At 40.3% G+C, this 23,394-nt stretch overlaps 1 protein-coding gene across 4 annotated transcripts in view; it reads left to right on the top strand.

Moving 5' to 3' along the window:
* The window catches only part of stk40 (serine/threonine kinase 40), a 101,713-nt gene extending 88,756 nt beyond the window's left edge, over nt 1-12,957 (top strand). For 3 of the 4 annotated variants that reach the window (XM_059954325.1, XM_059954326.1, XM_059954324.1), the window contains 2 exons: nt 4,357-4,441; nt 8,363-12,957. In XM_059954325.1, coding sequence (XP_059810308.1) covers nt 4,357-4,441; nt 8,363-8,578 — 301 coding nt within the window. In that variant the 3' untranslated portion in view covers nt 8,579-12,957. The remainder of the gene's footprint in view (nt 1-4,356; nt 4,442-8,362) is intronic. The other variant, XM_059954323.1, reaches the window with a different exon arrangement.
* Nucleotides 12,958-23,394: the final 10,437 nt, after the last annotated feature.

Genomic DNA, 23,394 nt, shown 5'->3' with positions numbered 1-23,394 from the left:
GCATGGTGTAGTGTCTAATGGCTACTCAAGCGTGGGTGACTGACGTTAATTAAAATCTGTTTGGCCACAGTCCCCTGCCCCAATTAAGTGGCATAGTGTCCCAAATTAGTGAAAAGAATCCTGACTATTTTCTCAATTAGTTTTTGTTCTTTAAGAGTTGCCTGAAATAAGTAGCTGCCCCAATTAACCGAAATCCACTGTATATTTAAAAAAAACTAGATAAGTAGTGCAAAAAAAAAGAGGAAAAATACTGAGGTAGTATTCATGGGTTCATTGTCTGTTCAGAAATTGAATGACAGAGGAAGAAGCTGTTCCTAAAAACCTGATTGTGTCCCCTGAAGCTTCTGTACATCCTCTCTGATGGTAATAATGAGAAGAGGGCATGTCCTGGATGGTGGGGGTCCATAATGATGGATGCTACTATTTTGAGGCGGCTTTTTTGAAGATGTCCTCTGCTGGGGATACTGGTGTCCATTGATGGAGCTAACTGATTTTGCAACCCTCTGCAGCTCTTTTCGATCGTGCATTTGGAGCCTCCATGTCAGATGTTGATGCTACCCGTTAGAATGCTCTCCATGGTACATCTGTAGAAATTTAGTCTTTGGTGACATATCAAATCTCCTCAAATTCCTATAACCTCATGTCTATAAAGAAACATTTGGTTCTACTATTTAAGTTATGTGGTTGGAACTGTAGATTCTGTAAAATTTCATACAAGCCTTTACTTAGACAATCAAGTGTAACCCCTTAAATTCTAGGGCTAGGAAATGAGTATAAAGAAGTGAGCATCATATATTGCTTTGCAAAGTAATGTGGACAAAAATTGAACAGTTCCAGTTACGCTGATCTGCCAGCTGTCTGTAAGTGAACGTCCTGCAGGTGTTGACCCAGACGCACCAGCCTCTGTCATCTTTTCAGGCTTTGCGTTTCAGACCCTAAATGCTTTGCTTGATCTTTTTTTGTTAAGTCAATTTTCTGTAAAACTATTTATCATTTCGCTTTGGTAGGTTAAGTAATTGCTTCAGTGGTGCCTTCTGAAGGAAGGTTATTTCAGTTGCTTCAGTATATACAGTTGGAGTTGGAAGTGTACATTAGGTTGAAGACATTAAAACTCATTGTTTAACCACTCCACAGATTTCATATTAGCAAACTATAGTTTTGGCAGGGCGTTGATGACATCTACTTTGTGCATGACACAAGTAATTTTTCCAACAATTGTTTACAGACAAATTATTTCACTTTTAATTGACTATATCACAATTCCAGTGGGTCAGAAGTTTACAAACAAAATCAAAAGAAATCAGCCAAGACCTCAGGGGAAAGAAAACTGTGGACCTCCACAAGTCTGGTTCATCCTTGGGAGCAATTTCCAAACGCCTGAAGGTACCACTTTCATCTGTACAAACAATAGTACGCAAGTATAAACACCATGGGACCATGCAGCTGTCATACCACTCAGGAAGGAGACGCATTCTGTCTCCTAGAGATGAAAGTACTTTGGTGCAAAAAGTGCAAATCAATCCCAGAACAACAACAAAACACTTTGTGAAGATGCTGGAGGAAACAGGTAGACGAGTATCTATATCCACAGTAAAACAACATAACCTGAAAACATAACAAAATCGACATAACCTGAAAGGCTGCTCAGCAGGGAAGAAGCCATTGCTCCAAAACTGTCATAAAAAAAGCCAGACTATAGTTTGCAAGTGCACATGGGGACAAGGATCATACTTTTGGAGAAATGTCCATCTGGTCTGATGAAACAAAAATTGAACTGTTTGGCCATAATGACCTTTGTTATATTGGAGAGAAAAGGGTGAGGCTTGCAAGTGGAAGAACACCATCCCAACCGTGAAGCATGGGGGTGGCAGCGTCATGTTGTGGGAGTGCTTTGCTGCAGGAGGCTCTTCACAAAATAGATGGCATCATGAGGAAGGAAAATTATGTGGATCTATTGAAGCAACATCTCAAGACATCAGCCAGGAAGTTAAATCTCGGTCACAAATGGCTCTTCCAAATGGACATTGACCCCAAGCATACCTCCAAAGTTGTGGCAAAATTGCTTAAGGACAACAAGGTCAAGGTATTGGAGTGGCCATCACAAAGCCCTGACCTCAATCCGATAGAAAATTTGTGGGCAGAACTGAAAAAGTGTGTGCGAGCAAAGAGGCCTACAAATCTGACTCAGTTACACCTGTTCTGTCTGGAGGAACAAAATTCCAACATCTTTTTGTGAGAAGCTTGCGGAAGGCTGCCCAAAACGTTTGACCCAAGTTAAACAATTTAAAGGCAATACTACCAAATACTAACAAAGTGTATATAAACTTCTAACCCACTGGGAATGTGATAAAAGAAATAAAAGCTGAAATAAATCATTCTCTCTACTATTATTCTGACATTTCACAGTCTTAAAATAAAATAGTGATCCTAACTGACCTAAGACAGGGAATGTTTTCTAGGATTAAATATCAGGAATTGTGAAAAAATGAGTTTAAATGCATTTGGCTAAGGTGTATGTAAACTTCTGACTTCAACTGTACCTTTAGTTATTTACCTGCCAGAGGAAATAGGTCATCACTCTTCGTCTAGCCCATTCCTCTTGTAATTTGAAGGAAATGAAAGATAGTGTTTTTTTTGAGAGAACTACCCAAGTCATCTTAGTCTTCCTTATACATGGGGGTGATGTGATGATAGACTTGAGATTTGGTTATTAGAATGGAAACAGTAGGAATGAACTGATCCATCTCAGGTTGGCAGGCTGTGATTGGTGGGGTACCACAGGTATGTGCATTTGGGCCTCAGCTGGTATTACAGCTCAGGGTGTCAAAGTTCAGCGTTCAGTTCTGGTGTCCTCTGTAAGAAAGATTGCACATTCTTCCCATGTACACATGGGTTTCCTCTAGTTGCTCCAATTTCTTCCCATAGTCCAAAGACCTACCAGTTAATTGGTCATTGTAAATTGTCCTGTGATTAGGCTAGTGTTACATTTAACATTGAGCAGCACAGCTTGTTGCTGGAGTAGTGTGTATCTCAAAATAAAATAAAATTAAATTAGCCTGCTGCATTTTCATTTATCATTTATTATCATTATTTATGTATTTATTCATTATTATTTGTTTGTCATTATCATTTATGTGCCTCAGAAATTATTTTCAGTAATTTGTTCTGAGCTGACTGCTCTGCAGTTACTTGGTCTATCCCCTTCTCTTATAAACAGTCACATTAGTTGTCTTTCCCCAGCATTGTGCCTCAAGTTGAAGTTTGCAAAAATTATAAATCAGGTTGTGGGTTGTTTCCTCCTTTTACATCCACTTTTTCGAATGCTGGATATTTTTGTTGATCACTTCCATTAGATCACATTCTTCCTCAATGTGAATGTCAGTATAATCTGCTATCCGTCGTGGGCTTCTGTTAGCTCTGTTATAAACTTAACTAGAACAGTGTTATGCATTTCTGAAAATTCTGCTACTCCTGTTTCCCTATTATTTAAATATAATTATGAATGTTTTTCAAGACTCTTGGAAACATAACAAATTTAGTTATGTTTATTTACAAGCTGGAATAATACATGCATTTTCAGTTTCAAGATGTCATCATCTAAGCCAAAGAGCACTTTGACATTTCATTTTCAGCTTTTCCCTTTCACAAATATTGGATGTTTTTTTTTCTCTTCAAAGAGATCTTGTTGCCTTGGCAATCTATTTATTGCACATGATTCAGTCTTCCATGATGATTCAGTAGAAGGAAAATGCTCTGCCTTTTGCCCCTAGCCACATCATTTTAAATCCTGGAAATCAACTAAAGGCAAATGCTGGAAATCATAACTGAAAGCAGACACTGAACCAGGTCAGGTAGCATCTATGGAAAAAGAAAGAGTTCTTGTTCTCAGTAAAATATCTTTCATCAGAATTTGGGGAGAAAAGAGAAGTCAAGTTGCTTCAGGAAGATGGATCAAGAATTTTTGGGACAGAGAAATATCTTGTAAGTTGGAGCAGGGATTACAATAATGAGAAACTGTTGACAACGCCACTTGATGGCGTAATGAAGGCAGCTGGAGAAAAAGTTGTGAAAGTTGTGCAGGTTAGAGTACTCAACAGATCAGGTAAGGTTAATGAAGAGAAGAGAGTTGACTAATTATTACAGACAGATAGTTACTGAGAACTGGGAAGTATTGAAACAGATAGAAAAAGTGAATTGGATCCTTTATCTGTTTTAAGAACCTTGCTTGCATTTATTTTCAAAATGCAATTAATGTTGCCAAATATTTGCCAGAGTATTTGCTGGATAATGTTGCTATATTGTTTGGGGAAAAATTGTGTGTTTTATTTTGGTCAAAATGCTTTGATCTTTTTGCAGGCAGTCTCTTTCATCACTTAGTGGCCCTTTACAGGTGGTGCCAGATATTGATGACCAAGTCAACAATCCAGAAATCTTACAGGAGGTATGAAAGCTGCAAAGTTGATTCTGTGCTGATAATCATGTATCATTCAGTTTATTGTCAGTAGAATTAAAAATCAATCTGCGTAAATGTAACAATTTAGTTAAGTACAGTTTAAATCTATAAGAGTTGTCTGCCTCGGATTATACTGTTGTACAAACGTATAGCGACCTCATCTTTGTGTCTCAGCACTATAGCTACACTGATTTGAAGCACCCAACTCGTATTTGTGCAATGATCCAAATATATTTATTTGGCTTTGTTAACTAGATTGAACTTTAAAGAAGCAGTGCAGGAAAATGACTCACTTGCTCTCAAAAAGTCTTGTCTTCCATTTGTTATGCTGCTGTTTCAACTACTAATTAAACATTGTATGCCTGGATTCAGATTCAATGAATCATGCAAGCTTTTTGGCACTGGGAATTGGCCAGCTTGTACACCCAAATGACTGTGTAGCCAGCATGCCTTGCAGTCTCTTTTGGAGTTGATGTCACTTCACTCGACGTGACTGCTGAGTTTTGGTTTTGTATCTCCTGAAACTGGTTTGTTCATACAACCTGTTCAAAATACTATTGTTTACAGGGTTTCACAACCAACCCTGTGGTGCATAGTGTAATCAAGCAGGTGCTGTGTCATCTTGCATTCATGCACACACATCAACAGTCATTCACATGCAGCAGTGTGGAGTCTGCATTCCGTACTAGATTAACTAGTAAGGCCAGTGAAGGTACCACCTGAAATTCAGCAGAGACCAAAGAGTATACTTTTAGTTTTTTTTTGCCCAGTGCCTGATGTCCTTAACTCTACAAGCCTTTGGCATGTGGGAGGAAACCCAAACAGTTACAAGAACGACAGTTTTGTATTGTACCTGTGGCAACATGTACTTGCACATACTACAGAAAACTCTACTTTAACTTGCAAACTCCACACAGGTAACACCCCAAGGTCAGGATTTAACCTTGGTTTCTGGGACTGTGAAACAGCAACTCTTGCTGGCTATAGTTGAAGGGAATAAAGAACATTAACATGGAAATGAACTATTTACCTTTTTGTGTTTTCAAGTAGATTATGTCCATTCCCTATCTCATTTTACTGCCTTATCATTAGTCAACAAAAATAAAACTTTCAATCTTGGTCTTGAAATCTTGAATTGGTCTCTAAGAATCCACAATTTAGAGTTTGTTACATATTCCCACTAGTATTTGTGTGGAGGAGCTCCTTTGTGGCTTCACTCATGAGTAGCCTGGTCTAATTATATGATTCTATCCCTCTGTTCTGGAAGCTGACCCGATCAAAGAAAGCTGTTTATCTACATTTATATCATACCTCAGTACATTGAAACAGTGTCATTAAGGTTTTGTCTTCACTAAGAAGGAAGGCAGTAAAATGGAGCTGAGGTACAGAGCAACCACCTTCTGATTGAACACACAGAGTTCACTTCCATTCCAGTGTCATTCACTCCCTTCATCTCCGTCAAATTCTTACATGACACTCTAGTCCCTTTGATCTATGCTGCCTTGCAGTGGACCATTCTTGTTAGCCCCATATCCCTATCCCTATGTTTAAAAAAAAAAATTGGATAGGTATATGGACAGGAAAGGAATGGAGGGTTATGGGTTGAGTGCAGGTAGGTGGGACTAGGTGAGAGTAAATGTTCGGCGCGGACTAGAAGGGGATGAGATGGCCTGTTTCCGTGCTGTAATTGTTATAGGTTATATGATTATATCCTTATTTCCTTGTACATTATTCTGTCATGTACACCTGTTAACTACCCTTTGATTTTTTTCCCCCATTGATCTAAACAAGGAATAATTTATCTTGTTTAACTTGCCAGCAAGCTAGAACCGAGAGGGGACTCAGTTAATCTGTAAACATTAAGTCATTCCACAACACACAAAGAAGTCATGGAGGATGTGACATGGAATCAGGTCCTTTTGCTCATCAATCACTTGTGTTAATCGCACATTCATACAACCTCCATATAGGTGGCATCCAGGTCCCTACAGATGTGAGACTGTAGCACCAGTCCTGATGAAGGGTCTCGGCCTGAAATGTTGACCATTTACTCTATGCTGCCAGGATTCCTGGTTTTATGTGTATTACTTTGATTTTCAGCATCTTCAGATTTTCTCTTATTTCTGGCACCTTGATTACCTTACTTTTCATATAATCTCTGTATGAGTAATAATCTTGTCAGTTTAAGACTGCTGCAGGCACCAACGTGATACTGTGAATTTTCTCGCCCTTGTGACTAATTCATTTCTATGAATTGGTGCCTAAAGCTGAGTATTTCTCTTCAGATGTTTTTTTTTCCTTAAATTGAATTAATCTTAATACTTTTAACTTCTAACCCCCTTGAAGTAATGACTGACATCCAATGATGATGTTTAGTGCTTTTGGAATGTTTTAAATGACTTCTAAATGATTCTTAATGATACTAATACACTGTCATAAAGTGAATATTTGAATCTTTATTGACCCAGCACAATATGTTGCCGTATTAATCTGTAATTATTTTTATCAACTCCTTTTGACTGTTTATTTCTCTGACCCCATCCACTTGGTCCCTCTTGACATGGATCTGTAACTCTGTTTCTTCAGGCCATTAATGGATCTGATTAATAATCCCCAGTAGAGATCCTAAGAGAACTTTATAGGGGAAAGGGCAAATTTATTATTACTGAATTGCTGTTATACATTTATGCTTCACGTATGGCATTAACAGGCATTTGCTGTAGTTATTTGTGCCATAAAAGCGTCAGAGTTGGTTGTTTAGTGCTGAACTCTTATTGAACTTGCCTTTATAGTTGTTAACCACAAGAAACTCATGAAACCCATTTCCATACACTAGTCATAGTTGCCTTGACTTTTGTTACTGTTTCTCATTGGTTATCCTAAAAATAACCAGCCAAGGTTTGCACACTAAACTGCTTTGCCATTGAATTTGCTCATACTCATTACATGTTACTTCGATGCAACTGTTAGGCAGTATGTCTTGTCACATTAATGCCAGTGCTCAGCAGTTTGATATGAGGCAGAAGATTTGGCAATTAGCCATTTATTTCACGATGCTATGGAGAATATTGTAAGGCAGTAATATAATTGGTGAACTTTCAGCAAGAATCATACATTCTCAATATACAAATAAATAGTCTCCTCATCTCTGGCCATTTGCGTTTAGCATTGCCAAGTGCTACAGTTTGAGGCTGCCTCTCCCTGGCAGTAAAAGTTCTGATATTACATGATTGTAGGTGGTTTCTATTCACTAGATACAACGTAAAACTAACTGAATTTAGCATTCATTGGCTCTTTTATTTAGAGAGGCATAAGATCCTTTGCAAGTAGGACATTATCGGCTCACCCAGAGTATTAGTGTTTAGGCACATCAGGAAGAGTAGTAGAAGATTCCACATGTACTACCTCTACTGTACTTGGTGAGAATGACTGAGTAGCAAAATGGAAAAAGCATTCTACTTACAAGACTCAATTTGCTTCGGGCTGACCTTCACTACTTTCTGACCTGTGCTGTCTGTAGTATGAAGAGTTGTGGTTGTGATCAAGTAACTGCTTCTTTTATGCCCTATGGACTAAGAGTATTTCAGTTGCATGTTTTTACTATGCAGCTTACTTAAAGCTAGTTCAAAAATGAGGATCCTGGGAGGATCTTGTGTTGTGATATGGCCTTGGATTTGTTACTCAAAGCAATTTAAAATGGCCATCCCAATTTTTATGGTGATAGTATTTACATCTTTGCTCTAAATGCATTGGGAAGAAATGTGGTGTACTGACATTTTTTTTTAATTTGGTGCATTAATTTTGAATTGCTAGAAAATGCACTGAAGCTTAACTGAAAATAGTGCAAGACTAAAGTGTTATATCTCTAACTATGTATGCTCTCCATTTTTTTTTCTCTCTCTCATCCAGGCAAAAGTCACAGAAGAGTCGTCACAGTATGAATTTGAAAACTACATGCGGCAGCAGTTAATGCTGGCTGAGGGAAACACTATGCACGAGGTGAAGAGTTTTGCACAAAAGAGACAGTTTAGCAACATCCCGCCAGTGAGGCGATTGGGCCATGATGCCCAGCCCATAAATCCTCTCGATGCAGCAATTCTTGCTCAGCGCTACCTGCGGAAATGATGGGCAGACACAGGACAGGAATCTCCGCGTGCCAATTTAACAGCACAGTAATACTCATTGTGCCACGTACTACCAATCCTGAGCAATACAGTATTCTGTAACAGATATGTAGCATTGGATACAATCTCCTCAAAAGGATAGCTGTAGTTTTGAGACAACTGAAGATGGCTCTTTAAAAAGGACAATATTGCAGCATCTTCTGGGATAGTAGTAGATTTTAGTTTTACTTTATATAATCTACCTCTTTATTCATTTAATCACGACACTTCTCAGAACTGTATATTGAGAGACTAGACCGAGGTATTTGTCCTATGTTTTGACTCTGTAAAGAACTTGTACTGCGAGGGATTGTAAGAGCATTAAGAATTGGGCAAGTTCATTGCTGTGGAGTTCCAATTTGCCCAAAATACCTATCAACTAATAATCTTATTTTGTTTTTCTACCTGCCCATCCCTCCCCATTTGTTAATTATTTTTGTCAAATTCAGTGTGGTACAAAATGCCCATCAAAAGAAAATGTGAAGGAAAGAAAACTAATGTGATTAATTCCCAGAAAAATTGTTTATACTGTGTGCATCTGCAGTTATCGGTTCAGCGAACCTTCCCCATTTTTTTTTTTTGCTTTGCTTTTATTTTTATTGTGGTATTGAAAGCTTTTAACCTGGAGTTTGGAGTTTGATATATTTTTTAAACTACAGTACTTCAACAGCAGTTTGTATTCCATGGCCACAGGAGTTTCAAGTTCACTGAGCTGCAGAACACTAGTGTCATTTCTATATTTCTAAACAAGCTCAGGGACAACATTTAGTGTCTTCACATGGACTTCAGTGATGCATAGAAAATTTTGTTGGTGTTTCTATGCTTAACAATGCACCACTTGTCCAGGCGGAGTGTTTGGATTACCCATCAGCAGTGTTTGAAGACCCCATGTTGATGCTGGCAGAAATTTGAGGTGAACTGGCCATAATAGTTACCAGTGTACTGGTTGTAGCACTTCGTTGATTCGGTATCTACAAATTTAGTAACAACCATGACGTTGCTGCAATAGTGTGTTCAGTGAGTCTATCGACACCTTCATTTTTGCCCCCTTGCTACTAGGTGATGCACAGAGTTTTCAACTATGAAATGTTCTTCAATGAAGTTGGTAGGGCAATGAGGAGGAACATGGATGATAGGGAAGTTACGTCTGGTTGTAATCATGTACCTCTGTGTACTTCAGTTTGTAGCTTTTCCTTTGTTGGGACAGATTTTTTTTCCTTGCAGCAATGAATCTAATAACATAAAGGCTGTGACTAGCTACTGGCAATGGCATTTAGTATAACTCCTCTTGGTGACGCCTTGTTGGTCTTGCTTAAATAAAATGCTTCCAGCTTGGTTACTTGAGGATGTATCAAACTCCTCTATGATGTGGCAATCTGACATATGTTTTTTTTTAAGCATCGCCTGCTAGCTCCAGCATCATAACTAGTGATGAATATCCATTGACTCTAAAATGGGCAATAGATTCCATCAAACATGGGATTCTCCACCATTTTTTTTTCTCTTTTGAAGGACGGTTGAGACTGTTATATTGCTCACCCTCTCAAGACCTAGATTTGGATGCTGTTTGATAATCTAACATCCTAGGATTTATATTAAAGAGGTCTTTGGAGTGTAGTTCAACTGTAGCACAATCATGCCAGCCAGATATTGCCTCAGTAAACTTCAGTATGGCTTTAGTTATCTTAGGCCTAATTTTAATAGGGTATGTAAAATTACTCTGTGGTCACCAATGATGTTGAGATCTTGTGTGTATATATATATTTTTTGTGGTAGGTTTTGGGCTTCATTGGATTTTAATATTGTTTGAAATTTAATTTGGTATTAATACCCTAAATAAATGCCTATCTTGCCTAAATATAGTTAACCTGTGAAAATACAGTTCTCTATCAGTTAAAGGAGAGAGAATGTTCCTACAGAACCTTTTGTTGTACAAAAGGTTGTGTAGTAGGAGGTACAGTGCACCTTGAACAGGCAATGCTAGTTACTGTGGATGGTGGGGAATAAAAAGTAAGGCTAGTCCTTGTTTTCCCTGTAAGCTTGGGATAAATAAAGGAGTGAGTTGTACTTATTTTGAGGAACTGAAGCATGCAAGTAATTCATTGAAAATGTATTGTTGCCTGATAGAAGAGTACAGGTGTCTGAGGTTTTTTTTCACATTTTTGAATAACTTTTGTGGACTCTTCTCTGCCTCCTTCTCCCAGTCTAAAAGTTTGCTAACTGGTTCTAATTTTCTTCGGCCTGTGTTTGAAAGATAGTTCCTTAACCTTTATAGTAGTGAGCAAAGCCTTTGTTGAGCATCAGATTGAGAAATCTTCAATACAAAGAGTTCATTTAAATGTTTATCAACTGGGGAGAGTTGTATAAAAGAAATCAAACAGATTCAAATACTTGTAATTTTAATATGTATTATGGAAATATTTGTTTTTTTGTGTGACAGAACTATTTCTATAATATATATTAAACTGAAATAAGCTGTATCCAGTTGACTAACCCAATCCATAGATGTTTGGGTTGGTAAGGGATAGCAAAGGCAATGTATTGTCTTGAGTTTGGATTGAAGATTTGCAATATTTTGGAGACTTTTGGGCCCTCAGGGATTAGTGTTATGGGACTTGTTTGGGTCTAGGTGCTTTCTGATGTGCTGAGTTGGAAATACTTAACTCTGTAGAGGTTTTCTTGTATTAGCAAGTTGAGCTTTCAATGGATCAAACTGTCCATTCAGTTGCACACGAGGATGAGTTTGTTGGTCTGATCAGGGATCTGTTGAGTAGATATATCCCATATATACCTGTGAGCTAATAAATTGAAGTGGAATATAAAGCAGCAATCAAAAAGACTCAAGAATGGATGGGTTAAAGTGCATAAGGTTTTTTAAAATAATTTTTAAGAAATTGAAGTGGTCTTCTATGGCCAAGGTAGCTTTATAAATGGTGAATGTGAGGCTTGTTGAAGTAAGGATTGACATCTGCTGGCCAGTTAACTCTGCATCTAAAGATGGTGTGGTTGTAGGTGTTCAAATGGAGGTCTTAACTGATGAGCTTTGTTCACCATTTGTAACATGTCACTATTTCTTTGGGCTGGTTGGAGCCTTGTGTTTGGAATTGGTGATGCACCCAGCCACAACTATAACTCTCAGGATCTATAGCAGTTGGTCCTGAACATGTCAGCTGTGTGGAATTGTGCTTTGTAATGGTCTATTGCCATGGTAAAGCACAACAGCTCCTATGAAGAATATTTTAGTATAAATATGTCAACCTGAATAGAGTTGGAAGGGGCAGCAGGAACTGGCCGAAGACCCTGTTACAGAGTGCAGGCTGACTGTTTCTCTTGGATCTTGTTCATAAGTAAACAACAGCTTAATGGAGCACTCCTGTCCATTATAATCTTGAACTGTTTCCTATGCCTCTTCTCTCCCAGTCCTATACAAATATTTCAGCTGAAGGGTGACATCCTGGCCATCTCCACTGTTTAGCTGAGAGAAACACAGCTTAAAAAAATAAATCTGCCTTTCACATGTTTCTCATTCTTGACTGAATTTTCTGAGCCTTACGTTAGTTTGGCTGCTCCAGATTTTTTTTTTGGTTGTAACTTGTACATAATTAAAAGAAAACTAATTTTGTGAAGACAGTTAACCACCTGTCATAATTAAAGCCATGGATTTTAGTTCATCCTGCAGAATCTGCTATATTATTGAGTAAGTTTTCCTTTGTTCCCTTTAATTATGTGTTTATGGTATAAGTGATTGTCTAATCAGACTGGAACAGCGCAGCAGCCCGTGCATGAGAATGATTTGTGTGTTTAAGCTGCCTCTGGGTGTAGCAATTGAAGTAGGTTGTATGAGATGTCAGTAGAAAGGAATTGTGATCATTGTATACAAATTTATATAAAATAAAGATGACATATTTTTGTACTTCATTAAATCTACTTGCATGTCAGCAATAAATTTCATACTGTAGAAAAGCTCATTTTCATGTGTGGTTAAATGGGTTTGTATCTAGTTAGCTGACATTTAAAATTGTTGAATCCAAAATTATCATAACAAGGTCATGTGATAGTCACCCCCCTGCGATAAATGACCTCCAGAAGGTAATTGACAATGAGAGACTGCAAATGCTAGAAATCTGAAGCAAAACACAAAGGAGCTGGAGGAATTCAGTGGGTTATGCAGCATCTGGAAAAGGAAATAGTTGACGTTTTAGGTTGACCCATCATCTGCATGTCAGAAGTACCATCTTTCAGCAGAGATGTTGGATTGAAGTCCTGTGTAATTGACCCCATGCTATGATTAAATATAGGACATTAGCCTTCAGCCCTCAATGTTCTGACATTTTAACCTACTCAAGATCAATCTAACCCTTCTTCCCTAGATCACCTCCATTTTTCTACCATCTATGTGTGTATACAAGTTTTTTAAACGTCCCCAATGTGTATGTATCTTCCTCACCACCACCCCTGCAGGGCATTTCATGCACTCACCACTGTGTTTATATGGAAAAAAGGAAATGGACAAACTTAACTCACACCCCCCCCCCCCCTATAGTTTCCTTATTCTTTCTTCTTTTGCCCATTATGCCACTGGCATTTGGGGCAGCAATGATGTCCTCCATCTCTGGCAGTATTCATGGCTTCCTTCATTGTGCCAGTAGCTTCCTCTTAGTCATGCAAGTCCCAGGTGTGACACAGGAATATCTTCATACACAGATGTCAAGGATTCTTTATTGCCTTTTCTGTAACACCAGTTAGTTTGACCAGTCAGGGTTGTTGGCCCTGAGCTGAACCTGGAGGATCAGTGGACTACTCTTAGTCTGCCCTCTACTTATTGGCCTATTTGGCATGGGTGACCCTACCAAAAGCCAAAGCATAAAGCCCTGACTCAAGTCAGCATATCTTTCCAGGTCATTGAAGCATACAAGCCTCCAAACCACGACAAGGTTGTGGTTCTCTTAATGGTATAGTTTCCTCCAACCATCTTAACATTACGCCCCCTGACATAGACCATTTCCACCCTGGAAAAATATTTCTGGCTATTCACTCTATCAGTGCCTCTTTGTTTTTACATCTCCAGAAAGTCACCTCTCATCCTCCTTTGCTCCAAGGCGCAAAATGCTAGCTCCGTCAACCTGTACTTGTATGCATGCTCTCTAATCCAGGCAGCAAACATAGAAACCCAACTTTTTTTGGGAGACTGTTCAAGCCTGTTGTACCCATGCCACTGTTCTTTCTACTTTGTAGATTTGTAGAGTTTGGCACATTAGGTGGGATTTGGGTTCTTCAGTGTACTTGAACTGCCCTTCCAGTAAGATGAAGGCCCCCCTATTTACTGTGTGTAAGAAAGCTTTCTTCAACTCTTTAATCAATGTGCAACTGTTGGCCTTTCTGCTGAGTGAGGTAGGTCCTTGAAGTTCTTGTATCGTATAAAACTGTGCTGCCTAATTTACTGCAGTGCCTCTGAACTCTAGCTACCTGGGTGTGATCCTAACCTCCAGTGTTTGGATTTTGCACAATCTCCCAGAAGTCATGAGGTTTCACGTCTTCCACTGTTTCCTTCAGGTCCCAAATATGTGCTGGAAAGTTAATTGGCCACTGTAAAAACTTACATTTTTAGGTGTTCTTTGACCCTTTCTCTAAAACAGTGGATCTATTTAGAAGCCTCTATAGATTGAGCATGTCATCTAAAACTTGTATAGATGTACAGTGGAGAGAATCCTGACCAGTTGTATCATGACTTTGTGTGGAAATATCTATATCCAGGTATGGAAAAGTCTACATATAGAAAGTGGTGGATACAGCCCAGTCTATCACAGGCAAAGCCATCCCCACCATTGAGGACTGTTACAAGAAAGCTCTATCCTTCAACATCCATTCATGGTCTCTTAACTGCTACCATTGGGCAGGAGGTACCGGAGCCTTAAATCCTACACCCTCAAGATTAGAAACTGTTACTGCCCTACACTTATCAGCATCAGGCTCCTGAATTGGAATGGACAACTTCACTCACCACAACACTACAACCTGTAGACTCACTTTCAAAAACTCATGCTCTCAATTTATTATTTGCATGTTTTGTCTTGCACATTGGTTGTTGGCCAGTCTATGTATAATGTTTAATAAATGTTATTTTATTGTCCTGTGAAGGCCTGCAAGGAAGTGAATCTCAAGATGGAATATAGTGACATATGCATACTTTGATAATAAATTTACTTTAACTTGACTATTATATTGGTCAAGTTTTCAAATGATCTAGCATGCCTCAAGGTCGAAGAGACAAGATCCCATCGGGTCTTCAACTGGGCTTAACTCTAACTTCTCTGGGCCTTCTCTTTTATCATAGTTTCCTAGTTGACAATGTCTGGGCTGGTACTCATTGGAGTTTAGAAGAATAATGTGGGAGGGGGATCTCATTGAAACCTATTGAATATTGCAAGGCATAGATAGAATGGATGTGGAAAGGATATTTCCTAAAGTGGAGTCTAGGATCGGAGGGTACAGCTTCAAGATAGAGGTGTCTATTTAGAACAGATGAAGAGGAATTTCTTTAGCCAGAGTGTGGTAAATCTATGGAATTCTTTGCCACAGACAGCTGTGGAGGCCAAGTCATTGGGTATATTCAGAGCGGAGGTGTATTGGTTTCTTGATTAGTAAAGGTGTTAAGGGTTAGTGAGGAGGAGAAGGCAGAAGAATGGGGTTGAGAGGTATAATAAATCAGCCATGATGGAATGGTGGAGCAGACTTGATGGGCTGAATGGCCTAATTCTGCTGTTCATATGTTTGATGATTGCTTTAAGAACTTCTAGTAGTTACCCAACATGAAACATTGCAATACCCACATTTGCTGACTCATGTGCAACAGTTACAATATTTCAAAACTACTAAATTGCCTTTTTTGTATAATATTCATTGCAAACTTTGATCATCCCCTCCATTTATTTTGCTGTTAGAATGAGAAGTTGCTACTCAGAGGAAAGTGAATCTGCAGCTGCTCAATGCAGTTTCAATGAAATTTTAGGTGCATAAGTGCCCCCTAGGCTTGTGATTTTTTTTTGACATGCAAAGCTGAATGGAAATATTTAACAGTAAAGCCACATCTTAACGTATGTTTATCGGGATGGAGGCCGGTGACTAGCGGGGTGCCTCAGGGATCTGTTTTGGGCCCAATGTTGTTTGTAATATACATAAATGATCTGGATGATGGGGTGGTAAATTGGATTAGTAAGTATGCTGATGATACTAAGGTAGGAGGTGTTGTGGATAATGAGGTGGATTTTCAAAGCTTGTAGGGAGATTTATGCCGGTTAGAAGAATGGGCTGAACGTTGGCAGATGGAGTTTAATGCTGAGAAGTGTGAGGTTCTACATTTTGGCAGGAATAATCCAAATAGAACATACAGAGTAAATGGTAGGGCATTGAGGAATGCAGAGGAACAGAGAGATCTAGGAATAACTGTGCATAGTTCCCTGAAAGTGGAGTCTCGTGTAGATAGGATGGTGAAGAGGGCTTTTGGAACGCTGGCCTTTATAAATCAAAGCATTGAGTACAGAAGTTGGGATGTAATGCTAAAGTTGTACAAGGCATTGGTAAGGCCAAATTTGGAATATTGTGCGCAGTTCTGGTCACCAAATTATAGGAAAGATATCAATAAATTAGAGAGAGTGCAGAGACGATTTACTAGGATGTTACCTGGGTTTCAGCAATTAAGTTACAGAGAAAGGTTGAACAAGTTAGGTCTCTATTCATTGGAGCGTAGAAGGTTGAGGGGGGATTTGATCGAGGTATTTAAAATTTTGAGAGGGATAGATAGAGTTGACGTGAACAGGCTGTTTCCATTGAGAGTAGGGGAGATTCAAACTAGAGGACATGATTTGAGAGTTAGGGGGCAGAAGTTTAAGGGAAACACGAGGGGGTATTTCTTTACTCAAAGAGTGATAGCTGTGTGGAATGAGCTTCCTGTAGAAGTAGTAGAGGCCAGTTCAGCTGTGTCATTTAAGGTAAAATTGGATAGGTATATGGACAGGAAAGGAGTGGAGGGTTATGGGCTGAGTGCGGGTAGGTGGGACTAGGTGAGATTAAGTGTTCGGCACGGACTAGGCCTGTTTCCGTGCTGTGATTGTTATATGGTTATATAAATGACCCAGCAATTCCCTATCACGTTATTAATTTACCAGCCATGGGTGTGTGCAATTTCATTTCCTCTGGTTAGTTATTTCGATGTATAAAAATTAGCCATACTCTGTGCACAGAGGTCATCAGCTACATTTTACAAAGAAAGCTAAATATTAGCTTTATTTGTCACATGTAGATGTAAACATGCAGTGAAATGCATCATTTGCATCAAACCAAATCAACGAAGGTTATGCTGGCCCAAGTGTTGCCATGCTTTCAGCACAAAAGTAGCATTCACGCAATTCACTAGCCCTAAATGTACATCTTTGGAATGTGGGAGGAAGCAGGAACACCCAGAGAAAACCCATGTGGTCAAGGCGAGAATATGAATCCCAATATTACAGGTGGCACTGTAATAGGTTTGTGCTAACCACTACACTACTGTGTTGTTACTTTTTGTCAAGGACATGAGCCAAAGTTTAAAAAAAATAACTGCATCGCTGCACTTTAGGATTGTCTAAGCATAGCTCCCCTTGATTCCAGGCATCAGCTCCAATTCTAGTATACCCGTCACTTGCACCTCTTCAGCTTCAACGAGTGATCCTTCTAGATCTGGCTGCCTTCTCCCATTGAGATGTCTTTTGGTCAACCTTAATATTCTCAAGCTTGTCTTTTTTGTGAATAGTTTTGGAACAACCCTTCTTGATGTGGAATGCAAAATTGGCTTGGAGAAACCCTCTGAGAACAAGTCCAAGAGCCTATTAAAACAGCCCAGTTATTGTAAAGAACATGCCTATCATTAAACCTTTCACAACAAGGTAGCAGACCTATCTATGATAAAGGAACACACACAAATGCTGGTGGAATGCAGCAGGCCAGGCAGCATCTATAAGGAGAAGCACTGTCGACGTTTTGGGCCGAGACCCTTCGTCAGGACCCCAATTTGCACTTTAGGAGATTGCATCTAATTCTACTGCTATCTGAGCGGTAACCTGAGACCCCAGGCTTTGGTCTAAACTGATGGCCAGTTCCTCTTGAGGAATTTAATCAGCATGGGAAAGGATGGAGCAATATCAATGGGGGGGGGGGGGAAATGTCTCCAACTGAGAAGATTTCATCCTTGAGTATATGCTGCACGTGTAAATGAACTGCAATCGTTAACATGGATCTCTTGGGTTACCTTGAATCACCACTCTGGTAAAGCACTCTGTTCTGTTCTTTCGAAGTCTAAAGCAAGTGACTGTATATCTACATGTAAATAATCTGCTGGAGGAACTTGGTGTGTCAAGCAGCATCTGTAGGGTGAAAAAAGTGCCAAGATTTCCAAGTCAAAACTCCTGATTTCAGCATCTACAGTTTCTTGTGTCCACATCTGTATCAAAATGTATTTTCTAAAGTTTGTGTGGCAATGTGTTAATATATTAATATGCAATATGTAACATATGGACTAACATATGAGGAGCGTTTATCAGCTCTTGGATTGTATTCATTAGAGTATAGAAGAATGAGAGGGGATCTCATAGAAACATTTTGAATGTTGAAAGGGTTGTACAGAGTAGATGTGGAAAGGCTGTTTCCCTTGGTGGGTGAATCCAGGACAAGGGGTCACAGTCTTAGAATTAGAGGGTACCCATTTAAAACAGAGATCAGGAGAAATTTTTTTTTAGCCAGAGGGTTGTGGATTTATAGAATTCGTTGCCACATACAGCTGTGGAGGCCCAATCATTGAGGGTGTTTAAGGAGGAAATGGACAGGTATCTGATTAGTCAGGGTATCAAGGGTTATGGGAAAAAGGCCGGAAATGCGTACTAGATGGGAGAATAGTTTAGCTCATGGTGGAGTGGCGGAGCAGACTCGATGGGCCGAATGGCCTACTTCTGCTCCTTTGTCTTGTGATCTTGTGAATAGTTTTGTCAATTCAATACCACACCAACCATGATTTTAATGAATGACGGAGTGGGCTTGAGGGCGCGGGTGACCTAGTTATTCCTGCCCCTCTTTTTATTGTCCAGAGCTTTTAAATGCTGGCATTTGTTCTACCACAATTTACCACACGGTGGCAGTGTTGCAACTTAAACAAGTCAAACTGTTCATCAGGATTTCTTTCCCCATTCAGGTTTCATGTAATATCTAGTTGGTTAAATGAAGAAACCACTCTAATAACAAGATGGTCTTTGTTTATATTATTTGCTATATATTGCGTATTCTGAGTCATACATCGCAGGAAAGGAACCCTTTGCTCCATTAGGCCCATAAATAACAAGTGAACAGTAACTATCTACTGTATACCAATTCCCTTTTCCAGTACTTTGCCCTGTCAGGCTCTGCCTTTGATTTATGTGCTCATGTTGATACTGTGTCAACTTCCACTATCTTTTCAGCAGTGTGGTCAAGATTCCAACCGTCCTCAGAATCTCCTGTCCCTTTCCTTTAAAGTTTCAGATATCTCTGATGGATTTTTGCCTCCCGATGGGTTTGCTTCAGCCTCCCTCTCCCACTCCTGGGGGGGGGGGGGCGCATGTGGTGTTTTTACAATTCAGGGTGTTCCTGAGTTGAAAATTCAATTCGGGTGCCATTCTGTCCTGTAGGGAGTCTTTCCATGTGGAGTGAATAGGCTTTCTCAAGGTTCTTCAGTTTACTCCCGCGGTCCAAAGGTGAATTGGTCTTTGTAAGTTGTCCTGTGATTAGGCTAAGGGTCTCATCAGGGATTGCTGGGCAGCACAACTCAAAGGGCCTAAGGGTTTATTCCGCACTATCGCTAAACAGGAGCAGTAGCACCTCTAGATGGGGGGCTTGTCGCACTCCTTGGAGTGGCTCGTCATCTATTGGTCCCCACCAACGCTCAGCACGCACCTGTGGCTCCTCGTAGCTGTTTGCATGCGACAACGGCCACACGCCGGGCAACGGCTTCGACAGGCCGGCTAAACCAGGTGAGGGTAGCCAATGGGTCTGAAACCTTTGGTGAGATAGGGATTTGCTCATCCCAGAATGCGAAGACTGCTTCGGTGGATCAGGCGAGGAAACCCCAGGAGTTCAACAGCCGAGAAGGCATTGAGGCAGCGCATTGTGGAGTGCGTAGGGCGCGGCAGAGCACTTAAGAAGACGCGGCCATCCAATACAGCCAAGGAAGTTGCCAGACATAGCGATTCTTCATGCCACTGGATCCTGACTTCTGAGGCCAGGAGAGTGGGATCGTCTCTGTGCAAGGCTTTTCCATTTTAATATCTTTCACGCACTGGTTATGCTGTACAAAACGGTCGGCCGGTGGCTCAGTGAGATCAGCACCGGGCTCAAGAATGGAGGTTCCTGAGTTCGAGCCTGTGACTGACCGTCCCCGAGTGTGCTCTCCATCCATGCCGGGTTGATGTCAAGCTCGCAACTCTGCCTCGTTTAAAAAAAAAACACTGCCACCCTGCACAATGTAGTCTTCTTCGGACTCCGAGAGACAACAAAAAAAAATCGCTAAATAAGTGCAGCCTGTTCAATCTCTCCTCGTAACTAAAATGCTCCACCAGGTGAATCTCCGATCACATCCTGCACACAAAACTCCATTCAGTTGTTGCTGGACCAGTGTTTTATAAAGTTATACTATTATTGTAATACATAATGGTCTGTGGTTTGGCCAATGCATGATGTATAATTCAGCCATTCTGTGTTGTTTTCATTTATTTAGCACAAAACTATGTGCGAGTTGGAATCTGGAGAAGTAATATGCACCTTAAAGCATTTCAAAGTTTTAAGCCACTTTGAAAATGGGAAGTCTTTGGGACAAATCTGTGTCCTTGATTGTTGTAAATGAAAACAAGGAAATGATAAACATTCTGAATAATTTATTTACATCTGTATTTACAGAACAGGAAGGGAAGAGCCTGCTAAACATCCGGAGGGACTATTACTGAACTCAGAACAGTTCTCACCAATGACTAATATAATCATATTAATGGTAAATAGAAAATAATGTACAACTTGGTCAGGAATCTCCAGGACCAGATGTTTTTACATCTTAACATTTGAAAGAAAGTTGATGAGATCTTTGCATGTACCTCAACTCCAATTGTATCTTGAGATGCTTCTTCAGATTGAAAACTTGAGCACATCATTGGCACTGAGAAACGAGACAAACAGGAAATTATGATTTTGTTAGTCTAACATCTGTTGGCAGCAAATTGCCAACGTTTGCCATTACAGATGAAGCAGCAAAACATCTTGAAACGTTTCAGCTGGTCACAGCATGGAGTATCATGTCTTGTACGTCATGACTGAATGTATTTAAAACGATGATTAAAGTGATGCACGGTAAATGCCTACAACACAGAAACAGCCCCTTTAGCCCATTCTGTCTGTGCCATACCATCATGCCAGGCTGCAAGCATCGCGAGCAGTCGAGTCGTTTGTTTGGCTGAGGCAGTATGAGGTTTAAAATGAGCTCAGTTCAATCTTCACAATCTATCAGGCATTCGGCAAAGGCCAATTTTCAAGTGTGAGTGGAGCGGCCATTGTTGGAGTGGGCCAGGGTTAGAGTGCTCAGGGTTTGACTCAACAGGCTTCGGCAACAACAGGCAGAGGCTCTAAGCAAGTTTTATTTGCCTATTAGTACATGGCTAGTTCAGAGAGAATGGGTCCAGGGTCAGTGGTATGTCCTTCCTGTGAGGTGAGGGAATTCTGGGAGACAGACAACCTTCCTGACAACTACACCTGCATGAAATGCATCAAGCTGCAGTTTCTTAGAGACTTAAGGAACTGGAGCTGCAGCTTGATGCCCTCCGGCTTGTATAGGAGAATATGAAGGTGATAGATAGGAGCTACAGGAATGTAGTCATCCTTGAGTTGCAGGAGGCAGATTTCTGGTTATTTGTTAGGAGAGGGAAAAGGAATAGGCAGTCAATGCATGTAGTGGTAGTCCCTTTCCATAATAAGTATACCACTTTGGATACTACTGGAGTGGGGGGACACCTAATATAGATAGCCACAGCATCCAGTTCTCTGTAACTGAGTTGGTTCTGTGTCTCAAAAGGGAAGGGGTTGAGAAGAGGAGTGTAATAGTGATAGGGGGTTCCATAGTTAGAGGAGCAGACAGGAGATTCTGTGGGTGGTCTGTGGCCTCCCAGGTACCAGCATCAGGGATGTCTCAAGATGGGCTAACAGCATTCTAAAGGGGGAGAGTGAGCAGCCAGAAGTCGTGGTACCAACGACATAGGCAGGAAGAGAGAAGAGGTCCTGGAGAGAGAATATAGGGAGTTAGGCAGAAAGATGAAAAGCAGAACTTACAGGGTAGTAATCTCTGGATTGCTGTCAGTTCCACGCATCAGTACGAGCAGGAATAGTACACTTAAGCAGATGAATGTGTGGCTGAGGCAAGGTTTCAGATTTCTGGTTCATTGGATCTCCTCTTGGGGAAGGTTGGACCTATACAAAAAAGATAGGTTACACCTGAACCCAAGGCGGACCAACTCTCCTGTGGGCATGTTTGCTAGAGTTGTTGGGAGGGAGATGGGAACTGGGTTGATGGGGTCGAGGATGAGGCAGTTGGTATACAAGTGCGTGGTGTGACAGTGAGAATGGACAGGTAGATGATAGAGCAAAATTGCGGTCAGAGAGATGAACTGAAGTGTAACATGGGGACAAAATGGAAAAGGGTGATGAATACAGGTCTGAAGGTGTTGTATTTGAACGCATGCAGTATATAGAATAAGGTAGATGACAGCTGGAGATCGGCAGCCATGATATGTGGACATCACTGAGTCATGGCTAAAACATCATAGTTGGGAGCTTATCATCCAAGGATACGTGTTGTATATTAAGGACAGGCAGGTAGGCAGAAGGGGTGGGGTGGTTCTGTTAGTAAAAAATGAAATCAAATCTTTAGAAAGAGGTGACATAGGATTGAAAGATGTCGAATCCTTGCGGGTAAGAGTTAAGAAACAGGGTGAAAAGGCCCTGATGGGAGTTATATGCAGGCCTCCAAAATGTAGCCAGGATACAAATTAGAGTAGGAGATAGAGAAAGCATGTAAGAAGTGTCATGTTATGAATGCCAAAGGGGATTTCAATATGCTGGTAGATTGTGAATATCGGGTCGGACCTAGATCCCAATAGAAGGAATTATGTAGAGTAACTATGAGACGGCTTTTTGGAGCAGCTTGTGGTTACACCCACTAGGGGAAAGACAATTCTGGATTGGGTGTCGTATAATGAACCAGATTTGATTAGGGAGCTTAAGGTAAAGGAATGCTTAGCAGGTAGTAATCATGCTAGAATTCAGCCTACAGTTTGGGAAGGAGTAGCTAAAATCAGATGTATCAATATCACAGTGGTGTAAAGGGAATTACAGAGGCACGAAAGAAGAATTGGCCAAAGTTGATCGGGAGGGGACACGAGTAGAGATGACAGCAAAGCAGCAATGGCTTGGGTTTCTGAGAGCAATTCAGAAGGCGCAGATAGACACTCCGCAAAGATGAAGTGTCCTATAGGGAGGTTGAGGCAACCATGACTGACAAGGGAAGTCAAAGACAGCTTAAAAGCAAGAGTAGGTACATAATGTAACAAATATTAGTGGGAAGGTAGCGGATTGGGAAGCTTTTGAAAACCGACAGAAAACAACAAATAAGTCCCAAGGAGAGAAAGATGAAATGTGAAGATAAGCTAGCCAATAATAACAGAGGATACCAAAAGATTT

Source organism: Hypanus sabinus, chromosome 30, assembly GCF_030144855.1.
Source record: "Hypanus sabinus isolate sHypSab1 chromosome 30, sHypSab1.hap1, whole genome shotgun sequence".
NCBI lineage: Eukaryota > Metazoa > Chordata > Chondrichthyes > Myliobatiformes > Dasyatidae > Hypanus > Hypanus sabinus.
Note: the sequence above shows the minus strand (reverse complement) of the source record. Positions and strands in the feature narration are given on the sequence as shown.